At 46.3% G+C, this 14162-nt stretch overlaps 1 protein-coding gene across 9 annotated transcripts in view; it reads right to left on the bottom strand.

Moving 5' to 3' along the window:
- Positions 1-14162, bottom strand: part of TULP4 (TUB like protein 4) — a 228360-nt gene that overhangs the window by 20573 nt on the left and 193625 nt on the right. For all 9 annotated transcript variants that reach the window (XM_057738408.1, XM_057738416.1, XM_057738414.1 and 6 more), the window contains 3 exons: positions 10456-10680; positions 9064-9298; positions 2082-2226 (listed from right to left, as the gene is read on the bottom strand). In XM_057738408.1, coding sequence (XP_057594391.1) covers positions 2082-2226; positions 9064-9298; positions 10456-10680 — 605 coding nt within the window. The remainder of the gene's footprint in view (positions 1-2081; positions 2227-9063; positions 9299-10455; positions 10681-14162) is intronic.

The following is a 14162-nucleotide window of genomic DNA, read 5'->3' as shown; positions in this document are numbered from 1 at the left end:
CACGTGTTTAAAGCCAATCTACCCCAAAAAGAGTATTATAACAATGAATATGGTAAGGCTGATGGCATTCTATGAAAGAAAAGCATTCAGCCTCACACATTCTGCTTGAGAGCCTGATAAGATATCTAGGGCTGAGGGGGACAGAGCTGGTTAAATCTCCGTGCCAGGACAACCAGCCTGGCTGCTGTGTGTAGGGGACTCAGCGCAGGCAAAGACGGAAGGAGGAAGGATCAGCTCTGGAGGCTGCAACACCCAGGAACTATAAAAGGGCATTTACAGGTGAAGGATTTGATTACTTGTGTGTTAAATGTCCTCTCTGCTTAAGTAATGGGAAAACCTGAAACACTGCAGAAGTGTAGGAAAGTTCATAATTTTTATTTGCAAATTAACAAGCTTAGAATAAAGAAGAAAAAGGCAATTAATCAGGTTGCTGGAGCAAATGGATATCTATATGGTAAGAAAATTAACATTCACCCCTAAGTTACAAATACACAAAAATTAATCTGCGATCAAAACGTGAAAGCTAAAACTTTATAAAGCATCCAGAAGAGAACAGAAGAATGTCTTCATGACCTTAGGGTAGACAAAGATTTCCTAAACAGGACAAAAAAAAAGCACTAACCATAAAAGAAGAAATTCAAATATTAGATTATATAACAATCCATGTATCTGGCCAAAGGATTCATGGTTAGAAAACAAGAAAGAAGATGCCCAAAAGGCCAACAAACATATGAACACCTGCTTAGCACCATCAATCATTGGAGATACTAGGATTAAACTACAATCAGATACCACTTCCCACCCACCAGAATGCATACACTTTTTTTTTTAAGTGACCTTCAACTGTAGGTAAGAACGGAAGCAGTGAGAACTGTCATACACTGCTGGTGGGAACTTAAAATGGTACAGGCACCTTGGCATACTGTTTGGCAGTTTCCAATAAAGTTAAACATATGTCTAGCCCATGGCCCTGCAACCCCCCTCCTAAGTATATACCTGGGGTAAACAAATGCATAGGTCCATAGAAAGTCTTGTATAAGAATGTCTACAGTGGTTTTATTCATAATAGCTCCAAACTGGAAACTACCAAATATCCATCAATTGGTAAATGGAATAAACACAGGGTAGTATATTCATTACAAGGGAATTTCATAGAGCAAAAAAGAAAAACTATTGATGTACATAACAGCATGCATGAATCAAAATCATTACGTTTAGCAACCCCCCCCCCAAAAAAAAAGAGCATGTATTGTTTGATGCCATTTATTTGAAGTTCAAGAATAAGCAAAACTAATCTATGGTGACAGAAGTCAGAACAGTGATTACTCTAGGAAGGGCCCAGGGAACTTTCCAGGGTGACGGAAATCTCATCTTCAACTGGGTGGTGAATACACTGGGTTGTCAACTGCACCGTGAATATGTGTGTTTAAGATCTGGGCAGGGCTGTGTCTGTATGTGAATTAGACCTTGGTTTTGCACAGCATCACAGAATTTTAGAGCTAGAGGGATCTTAGTGAAGATCAGGTCCACCCTTTAACTTCCATAGATAAGAAAAGTGGTGTTCAGGTCAGGGAGCCAGGATGGGGCATGTGGGGTTTCTGAGCTACAACACCTCAGGCCCTTCCATCTACTCTCAGCTTTTTTGCAACTCCTTAGGAAAAACTTTAGGATCTTTTTTTTTAGTTCACTATTTTTTCCCTATTACAGAATTATAGGCATGCAATTTTGCATTTTCTTTAACGCATTACATACACTGGAAAACCTTTTTCTTATTTTTCTGAAACTGGAAGGAAAAACAAGCTCCCTGGTTGTGGCAACCCCATGCCGCCCACCGTCAGTGCTAACCATTCCTGGAATTTCTGCAGGTTTAGCAGACTTCCTATAGGGTGTCTTTTTCGATCCCAAAGGAAAGGATGAAGGAAGCCGTGATTATTGCAGGCGGATCTTCCACATGAAAGGTGGGGACACCCTCTGGCTGTGCTCTTCAGCTGTTGGTTTCAGTGGGATTCTGCTGCAGACACGACACACACACACCCCTCCAGACACAAAATAGGGAGCACACCCCCAACGACCGAGATTACCTTGGGAGTTTGGGTGATTTGCTAGCTCGGGAGATTTTGGGAGACTTCTTGGCAGCCCAGTCGTCACTCAGTTCAATGTCACTGGAGTCTGAGCAGTTGCAGCTGTCAATCATCGTGGAAATCAAGCTGTTTCCATAGATTTCATCTGATAAAACAGCAACCAGCAAAATTTAGAGGAGTGATGTCAATTAGACCCTAATAATGGTCATTACTAGAAACCAGAGGACAGGCTGACTGTAACAGGCCATCGTTTTAAGTCTAGAGGCTGAAACAGAAAAGAGAAGGACGTTGTTTTCCTTCTACATTTTTATGCGCTTACATTTTCTAAGCAAAAGTAGGCAATTACTTCTACTGCTATCAAAATGGGCATGAATTTTAATGCCTCTGGAATGTACAAAACAGTCTGGCCCTGTTTACTGTGCAGAAAGCTGGAGCCAAAACGGCTGTGTTGTTGCGCCTCACGACACACCAGACATCCATCTGGGTCTCCACGGGTTTGCGGCAGCCCTGGAATCCAGGCCAAACAAGGGGCTTGCTGACTCGGTGACTCCCCCGAGGGCCTGCTGCTGACCTGGGACCTGGGAAGACATCTGGTTCCAGGCCTGCTCTGGACTAAGACAAGTGTCAAGTCTGTTTCAGGGACTCCCAGAAATTTATGTTTGGATGCCAGGTGGTCTTGGAAGTGCCACAAGGCTGCTGGTGGCTCTTCCACCTGCTGGAGCTTCTGGCCTGCTTCGGGCAATGGCTGGAAGGAGACTCAAGCAGCAGGACTTTCGGCAGTAGCCATGGGCTCCGCTGAGGTGCCTGTATGGGAGCCAGCTGGCTATCAGGCAGAAGATGATGTGCACAGAGCAAGCCATCCCAAAACCAAAGAGTGGATGAAGTTCATGTTTGATATGCTTCCCAAATCCCTTCTCCTATGCTGCCTTCCTCACCCCCTTGCACCCACTGCCACCCAAAACCCAGCTCTGCCCTCCCTCGAAGTACCCCATTCTTCAGAATCACTTTGCTGGTAAAGCCTCATCCCTCCAGGCTCCAAGAGCCTTGCCAGGTAATAGAAAAAGGCAAATGAAATAATTTATAGAATATGGTGATTTGATCATTCAAAACAGCTATTTACATTTGAAAGGATGAGTCTGTTAAGCCAAACTCGTCTCTAAATTTCTGAGCATACGGAGGTAACACCTGGGAACAGGGGCCTGAGGCCGCGGGAGGCAGAGCAGAACAACTGGGCAGGAAGGCTGCTGACGCCCAGTCCATGTTACTACCTCACCCCCTTAAACTGCTGCCTGAAGCGGGTGGCACAGCTCCTACACCCAGCAAGCTAGAGTGCTGTGCATCTGAGTTCCATCATGCGCCCTGAGTAGTGTTTTCTATTATTTCATTTATAATTAAATAACTGCAAATTATTCCTGGATCAAAGGACACTTGGCCATGATTCAAACAGGCGTGTGAGCCCACAGAACGCTGTCACGTGTTCATGAGTGCAGAGCCAGTCCACTGACCCGAGGAAGTTCAGTAGTACAACTCAACACTGACCTACCTGTTAACCACTGCTATACACCACACCATGCAGTCTTTTTCTTCGCTAACATCTTAGTCTGTTTGGGCTGCTATAACAAAACACCACATACTGGGGTGGCTTATAAACAACAGAAATTAATATCTTGCAGTTTTAAAGGCCGGAAGTCCAAGGTCAGGGTGCCAACATGGCCGGATTCTGGTCATGCCCTCTTGGGGTTGTAGACTGCTGACTTCTCACCGTGCCCTCACATGGCAGAAGGGGCCAGGGATCTTCCTGCAGTCTCTTTTATAATGCACTCATCTCATAATTATAAAGGCTCTGCCCTCATGACCTAATCACCTCCCAAAGGGCCCAGCTCTCCTAATATCATCACATCAGGCATTAGAATTTCAACATATGAGTTCTTTTTAGGGAAGAGGGGCACAGACATTTATAACTACTTTATTCTGTCTCCCTAGTGTGTAATTTTGCCATACAATTAATAAAAAATAAAATAAGGGCATTAGAAAGGACATAATAAAACATGGGAAATGAATAACAAAATTAAAAAGACTATTGTGAAATAGAAAATATATGAATACATTTAGGATGTGTATTGATTCATGGCAATACTGTGCTAATAACTGATTTTATTTTGTGGGTTAAACGTAAGCACTTGTCTTCCAAAACTTTCATTCATATGTTTTATTTTTTTGCTTGTTGATTTGTCTCCTCATTTGACACTGCACTTTTTTTTTTTGGCCAAATTTCTTCCTTCCTTAAGAGAGATACCTTGGGACTTCCCTAGCAGTTCAGTGGTTAGGAATCTGCCCTTCCACTGCAGGGGGCACAGGTTCAATCCCTGGTCGGGAAACTAAGATCCTGCATGCCGTGCAGTATGGCCAAGAAAAAAAAAAAAAAAAAAGAAGAGATACCAGTATCCAAATACTCAGATGTATATTTGTAGCTGAGCTTTGTGTTGCATTGGGAAAGCCCCTACGCTGTTGTTTGTGTTCCTGGCATATTGTCACGTGTCCATTAATAGATGTTGCAAAGTTCTATGAGAAACATAGGTTCAACTCTGCACCTTTGAGGCTCTCAGCCTCCTTCTCCAATATAGTGTGTTTTAAAATAAGAAACCAACTCTTGGGGCAAATGATCGTCATCTGTCATCCCAATAAAGTCATCAATAATGTTACTAACTGGGAGAAATGCTAGTGCATTTCAACCAGCTGAAACCAAACTGTCAAACCAAACTGTCAATCAGTTATTTTATTTTTCACAGCAAAAATGCTCACAGCAAAGGTGTCTATGACAAGAAGCTTATGGTGAAAATACCAGACATGGGCTTAAACAACAGCAATTTATTTTCTCAGTTTGGGAGGCTAGAAGTCCAAGATCAAGGTGCCAGCAGGGTCAGGGTCTGGTAAGAGCTCTCTTCCTTTCTTGCTGATGGTCCCCTCCTTCACTGTGTCTTCACAAGGTCTTTCCTCAGTGTGCGCATGTGAAGAGAGAGAGAGAGATCTCTCTTCTTTTTCTTTTTCTTACAAGGCCACCAATCCTACTGCATCAGGACCCCACCCTTCCAGCCTTGTTCAACCTTAATAGCCCCCTAAGAGCCCTAACTCCAAATATAGTCCATAGCATCCCACTCCTGCTGCCCTGCTCAAATTCATGTTAAGCTCCCATGCAAAATACATTCATCCCATCCCAAGAGCCCCCGAAGTCTCATTACCTCATTCCAGCATCAACACTCTCATCTAAAGCCCGAGGTCTCATCTAAATATTATCTAAATCAGGTGTGGGTGAAACTTAAAGTACAATCCACACTGAGGCAAAATTCCTTTCCAGCTGTGAGCAAGTGAAAGCAGACAAGTTATGTGCGTCCAAAATACAGCTGTGAGACAGGCATAGGAGAGAGATTCTCATTTCAAAAGGGAGGGGAAAAAGGAAAGAAGGAAAGGGTGATGGGTCCTAGGCAAGTCCAAAACCTAGTAAGGGGAATTCCATTAGATCTTAAGACTCAAGAATAACCCCCTTTGGCTCAATATTCTGTGTTACCTCTGTGGTCTGCCAGGCTGGGGCTCAAGGCTCTGGGCTGAGGCTGTCTTGCCTATTGAAACCAAGGTCTGAATCGCTGTTGGGGTCATTTTCCCTCTTGAAAAACAGAGTACATTCCTACAAATAGCTCTGTCATCCCATCCCAGCAAATCCAAGATGTCCAAAGCCTGCCTTCAACTCTTCCTGTGTGGACAGGCTGAGAATTTTCCAAATCCTCAAGTTCTGGTTCCTTTGTGCTTAACAAGTCCTTCTTCAATTCATCCTCCCCTTTCTGGTTTTGCTATAAGCAGTGTAGGTGAACCAAGCCACTCCTCAAAATCACTTAGAAATCTCCTGAGGTAAATGCCCAGTTTCACTGGCTTGCAAGTTTTATTTTCCACAAAACATCAGACCACAGTTCAGCCAAGCTGTCTGTCACTTTATAACAAGGGTCACTTTCTTCCAGTTCCCAACAACATGCTCCTCATTCTGCCTGAGACCTCACCAGAAATCACCCTAACTTCCATATTTCTAAGGTGGCCCTCAGAACTCCTCCAGCCTCTACCCAGGACCCCGCGCCAAACCTGCTTCCACACCTTTAGGCATCTGTTTCAGCAGCACCCCACTTCTCAGTACTACCATCTGTCTTAGGGTTCTCCACACACACATATAGGAAGAGAGAGCAAGAGGCTGGGAACTGTCTCATGCGGTAATGAAGGCTGAGAAGCCCTAAGGTCAGGGTGCCAGCACGGCCATGACCTTGGCTTGCAGACCCACACCGTCTCACCATGTGCTCCTGTGGCCTTTCCTTGGTGTGTGCACGTGGCGGGAGAAAGAGAGTGCTCTCCCTCCTCGTTTTCTTATAAAGCTATCAATCCTATCCGATTAGGACCCCAGCATCGCGACAGCGTTAATTACCCCCTAAAAGCCCTATCTCCAAATACAGTAACACTAGGGGTTAGGGCTTTAACATGTGAATTTGGGGGGCACACAATTCAGTCCATAGTAAGCTCTAAGGATTCCTTTTGAAAACCAGTGGATTTTTGCTTAAAAAAAAAAATCACTGGGACTCACGCTATCTATTACAAAAACACACAATGGTAATTTTGAGGAACATATTTGTTAAGTTGCTTGGAGAACATCTATAACAGTGGATCACAAACTTTAAAACACAACAATCACCTGGGCACCCAGTAAGTTGCAGATTTCTAGGCTCTGCCCCAGACCTGCTGAGTTAACCTAAGGGGCAGGCCCAGGAATCTATATTTAAGTATTCCCAGTGACTTATAGGGAGGTGGTCCATGGACCACATTTGAGAAACAGTGATGTGGAGGCTTGAAAGAGTTAATCAGCTTCTCACGATGAGAAATTCCTGGCTTCTCCATGTCAGGGAGCTTTTCCTCCTCTGCACCCGTTTTCATTCGCCATTCAGTTGGCAATTAGTCATATTCTGCCTGTGACACATCTTCTATTTTTGTCTCAAGGTATTTAAATCTTGACTTTTTTAAATGAAATTTTCAAGTGTTGTCTTACCGTCCAAAAGGGATTATAAACTCCTTGAAAGCACAGACACCCTGGCGTTGATTCACAACCACAGGAGGTTCAAGGACCGACCATGTACAAAGTAGGCACCAAATACACATTATTGAATCACTTTGCTTTACAGCTTTTAACTTCTTTTAAATACAAAAATAAAATAAAGCATCTCCTTCCTCACAGGACCATTAGTGACCGAGCCAGTCTGGTGTGGTTCAAGCTGACACATGTGAGCTTTAAGGAGAAGCAGGTGTGGGGCCGGCAGGGTTGCACTCCGAGCAAGCATGGTCTTAGGGGCTGCGGTCCCAGTGCCCGAGGCACCCCGCCTGCCCCCTGCTTCTTTCCTGTTCTCCAGCCAGGGATTCACACACCCAGGGAACAGAAGCACAGGCTTTATGAAGTCACATGGCTGGGAGGAACCCGTCCATGAGAAGATGGGATGCGTGTGCCACTCAGCCCTTCACACGCCCCCTCCTTTGGCCATGCTCATCATCAATGGCTCTCCTCTTTCCTGTCCCCTGAAACACATTTTCCTTCCAAGTTAACGTCCACTGCTCTCCTGTTCCCCACTTTGCCTTCCTGTCTCTACCTGCCCGCTCACCAGCCTCCAATCCCTCTACTTGCTCTCCCCGCTCTTAAAGACAAAAAACCGGACTCATGTAAATACAGTTTTACTGCTTTCAATTTTATATACCAACACTGGTAACAGAATGTTGCCACAGATGCTGAGTGAATAAAGAAAAGCAGACAGAGGTGGATCAACTGCATAAAACACTGGAGGGGCAAGGAGGCTGAGAAAGCCACTGCACTGTGACACTAGGATGACTCTGGTCATCTCATGACACATGGCTTTGGGACATAACGAGGAGCAGAGGCCAGTCTAATGGGTGGGACCATGACTGGGAGATGGGAAGTGGAGACAGCAAGGGTGAACTAATGAAAACAAACCCAATTCAACTTGTGCTGTTTCAGGGTCAGGTGCCGTTAGGCCCTGGGGGTACAAGGATGCATCAGTTCCCTTCCCCAGGTCCCCGGGATTCAGGGGGTCAGACAGGGCTCCAGCACGACAACCACCATGTGCCCCAAGGGACACCAGTGAGGGGCAGAGGGCAAGACTCTACAGGGAGTGGCAGAACCTTCAGGCTGGCAGTTTCTGCTGACAGGGACATGCAGGCCACCAGGTGGGGGGGGGGGGGACAGTCACCAGGTGGGGACCCTGGGCTAGCACACATGGTACCAACAAAAAGGACACGGTTCCTTCCCTCTGGAGGCTTCCAGAGAGAGGTATGCAGAGAGCACCGCGATACATCCATTGAGTCATGAAGACCAGTCTAGGAGAGTTTCTGGAAGGGTGGGGTGGTTCATCACGCCAAAACCTCTATGGATGAGCAAGACATTTTTCTTGGCAGTCAGCTACAAAGCGGTTAACAGTGGACTAGCGAGGAGCAGAAGCAAGACTCTAGTGGGCCGAAGGTCTGCAAACGTTAATTCTATGGTTCCCCCTTGGGGGGCAGAGACAGCACCTCGCTACTACTTCCCAACTGTCTCCATAGGACACTAAGGTCCTCAGTGGCACCTGATGAATAACCAACAGAGGAAGCCGCCATTCCCAGAAAGCCAGAGCCAACCTCCCCTTGACCGGAGCCCACACTGCCTCTATCCACAGCCCCGGCCACACGAAGCCATGCAAAACACTGTTAAAAACCCGTCAGAAAGGACACGAAGAGAGTCGTTAACTTTAACAGGATTTTGGAAATGGAGCAGCTTCAAGGATGCTCCTCGCCAGCCAACACGGGCGCACGTTTCACCCACAGGCTCCACCTCCACACAGGTTGCCGGGAAGCCTGTCCCATCACCGCACCACACTCAACAGCGCTTCAGTGCCTCGGAGGGAGGGCCCACCTGATCTGCCATCTGTCCGCGGGTCCATGATGACGAACTCGGGCCGCAGCTTGCTGATGCGCCGCCCCTTGAGGATGGGCACGAGCCCGCCCAGGTGCTCCAGGTAGAGCGTGTAGCAGGGGCCGCCCACCTCCGGGTCGTCCTCCGTGCGCTTCATGGTGCAGTGCAGACGCTCGCTGCCGGCCGATGGGTAGCTGACGAAGTCTCGCATGTTGTTGGGGTCTGGAATTGGGGGCTGGAGGCAGGACACAGAAGGAAGAGGGTTGGCGTCACTGATGACTCTGCACTGGCTGCAGCTTGGGGAGGGTCAACTACGTGCTGTGAAACAGGGACTCGCAGCTCCAGGTGCGTGTCAGGAGACCAGTGGTTAGGGCTCTGTGCTTCTGCTGCTGGGGCCCCAGTTCAGTGCCTATTCAGGGAACTAATATCCCACATGCTGCACGGCACAACCAAAAATAATAATACTAATAATAATAATAAAATAAAAGACCTTCTTGGGAGCTTTTGAAAAATACCTAAACCAGGATCCCACCTTAGACAATGAAACTGGAATCCCTGGCAGTGGGTGAGCCTGAGCATGTGCATTTCCTAAAAACTCCCCGGGTGATGTCATTGTGCAGCCAGGGCTGAGAATCACTATTGCAGAACCAAGACTGTAAGCCAACTTGAAAAACAAATCTTAATAGGTTCTAAAACTCTGATGTTTTAGAAAAAAAAGTAACCAACAAGCCAATCTGACACTTAGAAGCAAAGATAGAAAATATAAAAGAGAATACAGAAAAGAACCTACAGTGCAAAGGGCCTGAGGTTAAGGGGGGAAATCCACCCTTGAACAGCAACTGGCAGCTCTACTCACACACTCCCACTGTTTCCAGACTAGTTTCCAGGTTACAACCCGTATACAGGACGGCCGACAGCGAGTGCTGGGTGGGGTCGGCTTCCTCAGCACAGGGGTGAGCAACGCAGGTCCTAGGACTGAACTGGGCTCAATCCTGACCACTCCTGTAACTATTAATGGAGCGAGTTACTTGACTTCTAGGAACATGTTATCTGCTTTCTCACGTGGGAACATGGCAGCATCTGCCCACAAATCAGGATTGAAAGGACAGACTGATCATTGGGAGGCCATAGCAGTCAGGCTCAGAATACTGCCTCTGCCCCAAGAAAGCTCATGTCCATCACACAAGGCAAACCCCTGTGGACACTGACGCTAGGGATGGACGGCACGCAGGGAGGACCACAGCGCAACTCTGGAGGAGCCACACGACTTCTGTGCTCCTGCTCTGGGCCTCTTGCCATCTCCCTGACTCTGCTCTCCTCCCGGCGGTCCCTCCGGGGGGCAGGCAGGTAGCCAGCCAGCAGGGTGAGGAGGGAGGAGGGGGAGGGCTTTACCTTGATGGTGGGGATGAAGGCAGTGGAGAGGTAGGAGCAAAGGCGGGGGGGCAGGGTCAGCTTGCTGACGTCCTTGTCCTCTCGCAGGGTGCTGGCAATGGCCTGCTGGCACAGCAGCTGCAGGCTGGACACCCGGTGCTCCACGCGTACTACGTACAGGGCCGGTCCTGATGCCATCAGCAGCCGCGAGTCCCGGTGTCCCCAGCAGATGGAGATGATGGGGCGCTGCCGGGAAGGGAAGGGAGACGATGCGTGAGCTTTTGCTCTTGTGAAAAGCAAAGAAAGATCATGCTCTCTGTGTCAAGCAAAATAAAATGATCTAACAGATTTTTAGAATGTTGGTTTTAAAAAGCAAAACAGAGAATATTAAATCCTATATTATAAAAAGTCAGTATTTTCATTGAAAAGATCCCCAGGCCACAGCACAAAGCACTGGAATAGTGTTACCAAGTTCTTTTACATGTATTATCTCATTTCATTTGGTGACATGAAACCTAACTTAGCTTCATATAATGACATCTCTGCCAGAAGATGCAATCAACCTGGGGTATAGTAACCCGCATCCCTGAGGCTCTGGCCACCTGGATCCTCAAGTAACCAGTGGCAATTTCCAAGGCTTGGAGAGGCAGGGAGGAGGTAGACCAGATGGCTCTTCCCTTTTGTCCTGACAAGAAACATTTCAGAGTCAGATCAACACTGGATTTGAGTCACAAGCTCATGACTTGGGGTATATTATATAACCCCTGGAAGTCTCATACTTTCTCATGAGTAAAATGGGGGCCGTGAGGACTAAAGGACATGAAAGATATCAAAGTGCTTCTGGGACCCATCACAGGTGATAACCCACAGATAATCACTGTTATTCTCAGCCATCCTTGAGCAGATGGGCAGGAAAGGGGAGAGAGAGGAACACAGTTCCTGTGGCAGCTGCTCTAGGGGTTTATGGCCATTATTTGCTTCGAAAAGGTAGGCTGAAATCCAAATATGCACGTTAGAAATTGGTTGCACTGGAAGAAAAAAATCCAGAGCTCAGGGGTGCCATTTAAGAGAGACTAGCCAAGCAAGCAGGAAAGAGGTGGAGGCTGTGATGGCGAGGCCGCCAGGGGACTTGCTAGTTCTGAGCCAGGCAGACGGAGGTCTAACTTAATGAAGTCTTGAGGGGTTTCAAAGATCAGAAGTGGGGATACCAGATCTCCTATTTCAAACAGGAAGAGAACTTTTACAACACTTTAGTGACAAACATCAAGATAAAAGGAACACATGAAGACACTTGCTTAAAATAGCCTCCAGGGTCAGCCAATTCTGGTTTCGAATTCAAAACAAAATGCAAGGCTGAGGATAATTCATCTTTCATTTCCATCACAGGGAGGCCAGGCAGCCGCTGGGTGGGACCACAGCCGCAGTCCCCTGGAGGAACATCATGGGGCCTCGAGCTCAGTCTGGGGTCTTCAGAATAGTTCCAAGAAGGGCCTCCTTATAAGAGGATCCCTCACAGAGGGCAGACCCCACAGAGGAAACTGTTAGTTTAGAGCAAGGCATCATCACTACCGAAGACGGCAGACAACACATAAAAAATATACCGAAAAAATTTCTTTAGTATCATTAACCTCCAATAAGTGCAGTTTAGGACAGAAGTTCTATTAGTAGCATAATCATGCTTAATCTTAAAGCTGTACCACCACTCTGCCACCCCCGGGTCTCCTAAGATAATATTTACAACCTACAGCTCAGATAATGAAGAACAATTTCATATTAGCACAATCTGACTGCTTGGAACTGGCTGCAAAAATATGAGACACTTCTTTCTTCCAATTTTCCATGATTTTTGAATCCATCTACCTGACGTCTCAGTGGTCAAAATGCAAGACATATGTCTTCGTCCTCTTTTCCCTGCCCTCCTCCCGGTTGTGCTTGTCACAGTAATTACTTCTGTGTAAAAGCCGATTACATGTTTTGAGAGGGTATTCTATAAAATTATCATTATGATAAGTATGTATCTCATGGCTTTGTAAAAAGGAACTTAAACCACTTCATAGACTTTCTATAAAGTCTATAAACAGATAAAAAACCTATCTGTTATAATTACAGGTATAATCACTACCCATGTTAACAAAAATAACAGTCAGGTCTTACAAACTTACTACATTCCAAGAGCACATCGAGGTATCTTAATAAGCACCCATACAATCTCATTTAATCCTCTCAACTCTGCCACACGGGCATCATTATTCCCAGTTAACCTGTGTGGACACTGAGGCTGAGAGAGCCATGTGACTTGCTTACAGCTGCCCACCAGGAGAGCACATTCTCACCCATCCCCCAACCCCGGTGCTTAAGCTCATTTTACTAAAACACGCTGCCTCTCTGTCAATAACAAACACAGCGATGAGCCCAACATCTCCCCACAGTTCTCCCTTTAATCCACTTGGTCAAAGCTATTTTACTCGGAAACAAACCCAACATCATACGTGTAGAAGAGGCAAACAGGCAAGGGGAGAAACGAGCTGGGTAAACCACACATGGACAATGACAGGAAGGACTCATTATGGCAGAAAAGAGCCCCCAGGTCACGTGGGCCCACATGTGGCGGTAACCCAGCCATGCACAGTGCTGCCGGGTGAACGTGAAACAACAGAAGGCACAGAAGGGGCTGTGCCCTCCACACCCAGCATCGCAAAATGAGGAAAACTGAGAATTCTCAGCCAGGGGGAGTGAAAGAACTGAACACTAGAACCGGGAAAAAAGAGCTGGAATTATTTGGCCTGGAGAAGCGATGCCTGCAGGGTCTCAAAGGACCTGTTATCTGGAGCAAGGTGACCAAGAAATCCCCTTTTCTAAGATCAGGAACATACCACCACCAGGAATTCACAGCACAGTAACCTAGGGTGCAGCATTCACTTCCTTCCCCAAGTCAGAGATAATTTATTTCAGCAAAGGGGGAAATCATGCTCATTTATTTCATTTTTTTTCTTTTTTAAGCTCTTTATTGGAATATAATTGCTTTACACGTTTGTACCAGCTTTTGAGGTACACCAAAGTGAATCAGCCGTATTTGTACATATATGCCCATATCCCCTCCCTCCCGCGACTCCCTCCCACACTCCCTGTCCTGGCCCTCTAAGGCATCACCAATCATCCAGTTGATCTCCCTTTGTTATACAGCAACTTCCCACTAGCTATCTATTTTACAGCTGGTAGTGTATATATGTCTGTGATACTCTCTCACTTCATCCCAGCTTCCCCTTCGCCCCCCAACCCCCAACCCCGTGTCCTCCAGTCCATTCTCTGCATCTGCATCCTTATTCTTGCCCTGTCACTGGGTTCATCAGTACCTTTTTTTTTTTTCCTTTTAGATTCCGTATATATGAGTTAGCATACAGTATTTGTTTTTCTCTTTCTGGCTTACTTCACTCTGTATGACAGACTCTAAGTCTATCCACCTCACTACATATAGCTCCATTTCATTCCTTTTTATGGATGAGTAATATTCCATTGTATATATGTGCCACATCTTTATCTATTCATCTGTTGATGGGCATTTAGGTTGCTTCCATGTCCTGGCTATTGTAAATAGTGCTGCAATAAACATTATGGTACATGTTTCTTTTTGGATTATGGTTTTCTCCAGGTATATGCCCAGTAGTGGGATTACTGGATCATATGGTAGTCCTATTTTTAGTTTTTTAAGGAACCTCCATACTGTTTTC

This window comes from Hippopotamus amphibius, chromosome 6 (assembly GCF_030028045.1).
Source record: "Hippopotamus amphibius kiboko isolate mHipAmp2 chromosome 6, mHipAmp2.hap2, whole genome shotgun sequence".
In the NCBI taxonomy this organism is placed as follows: Eukaryota; Metazoa; Chordata; class Mammalia; order Artiodactyla; family Hippopotamidae; genus Hippopotamus; species Hippopotamus amphibius.
Note: the sequence above shows the minus strand (reverse complement) of the source record. Positions and strands in the feature narration are given on the sequence as shown.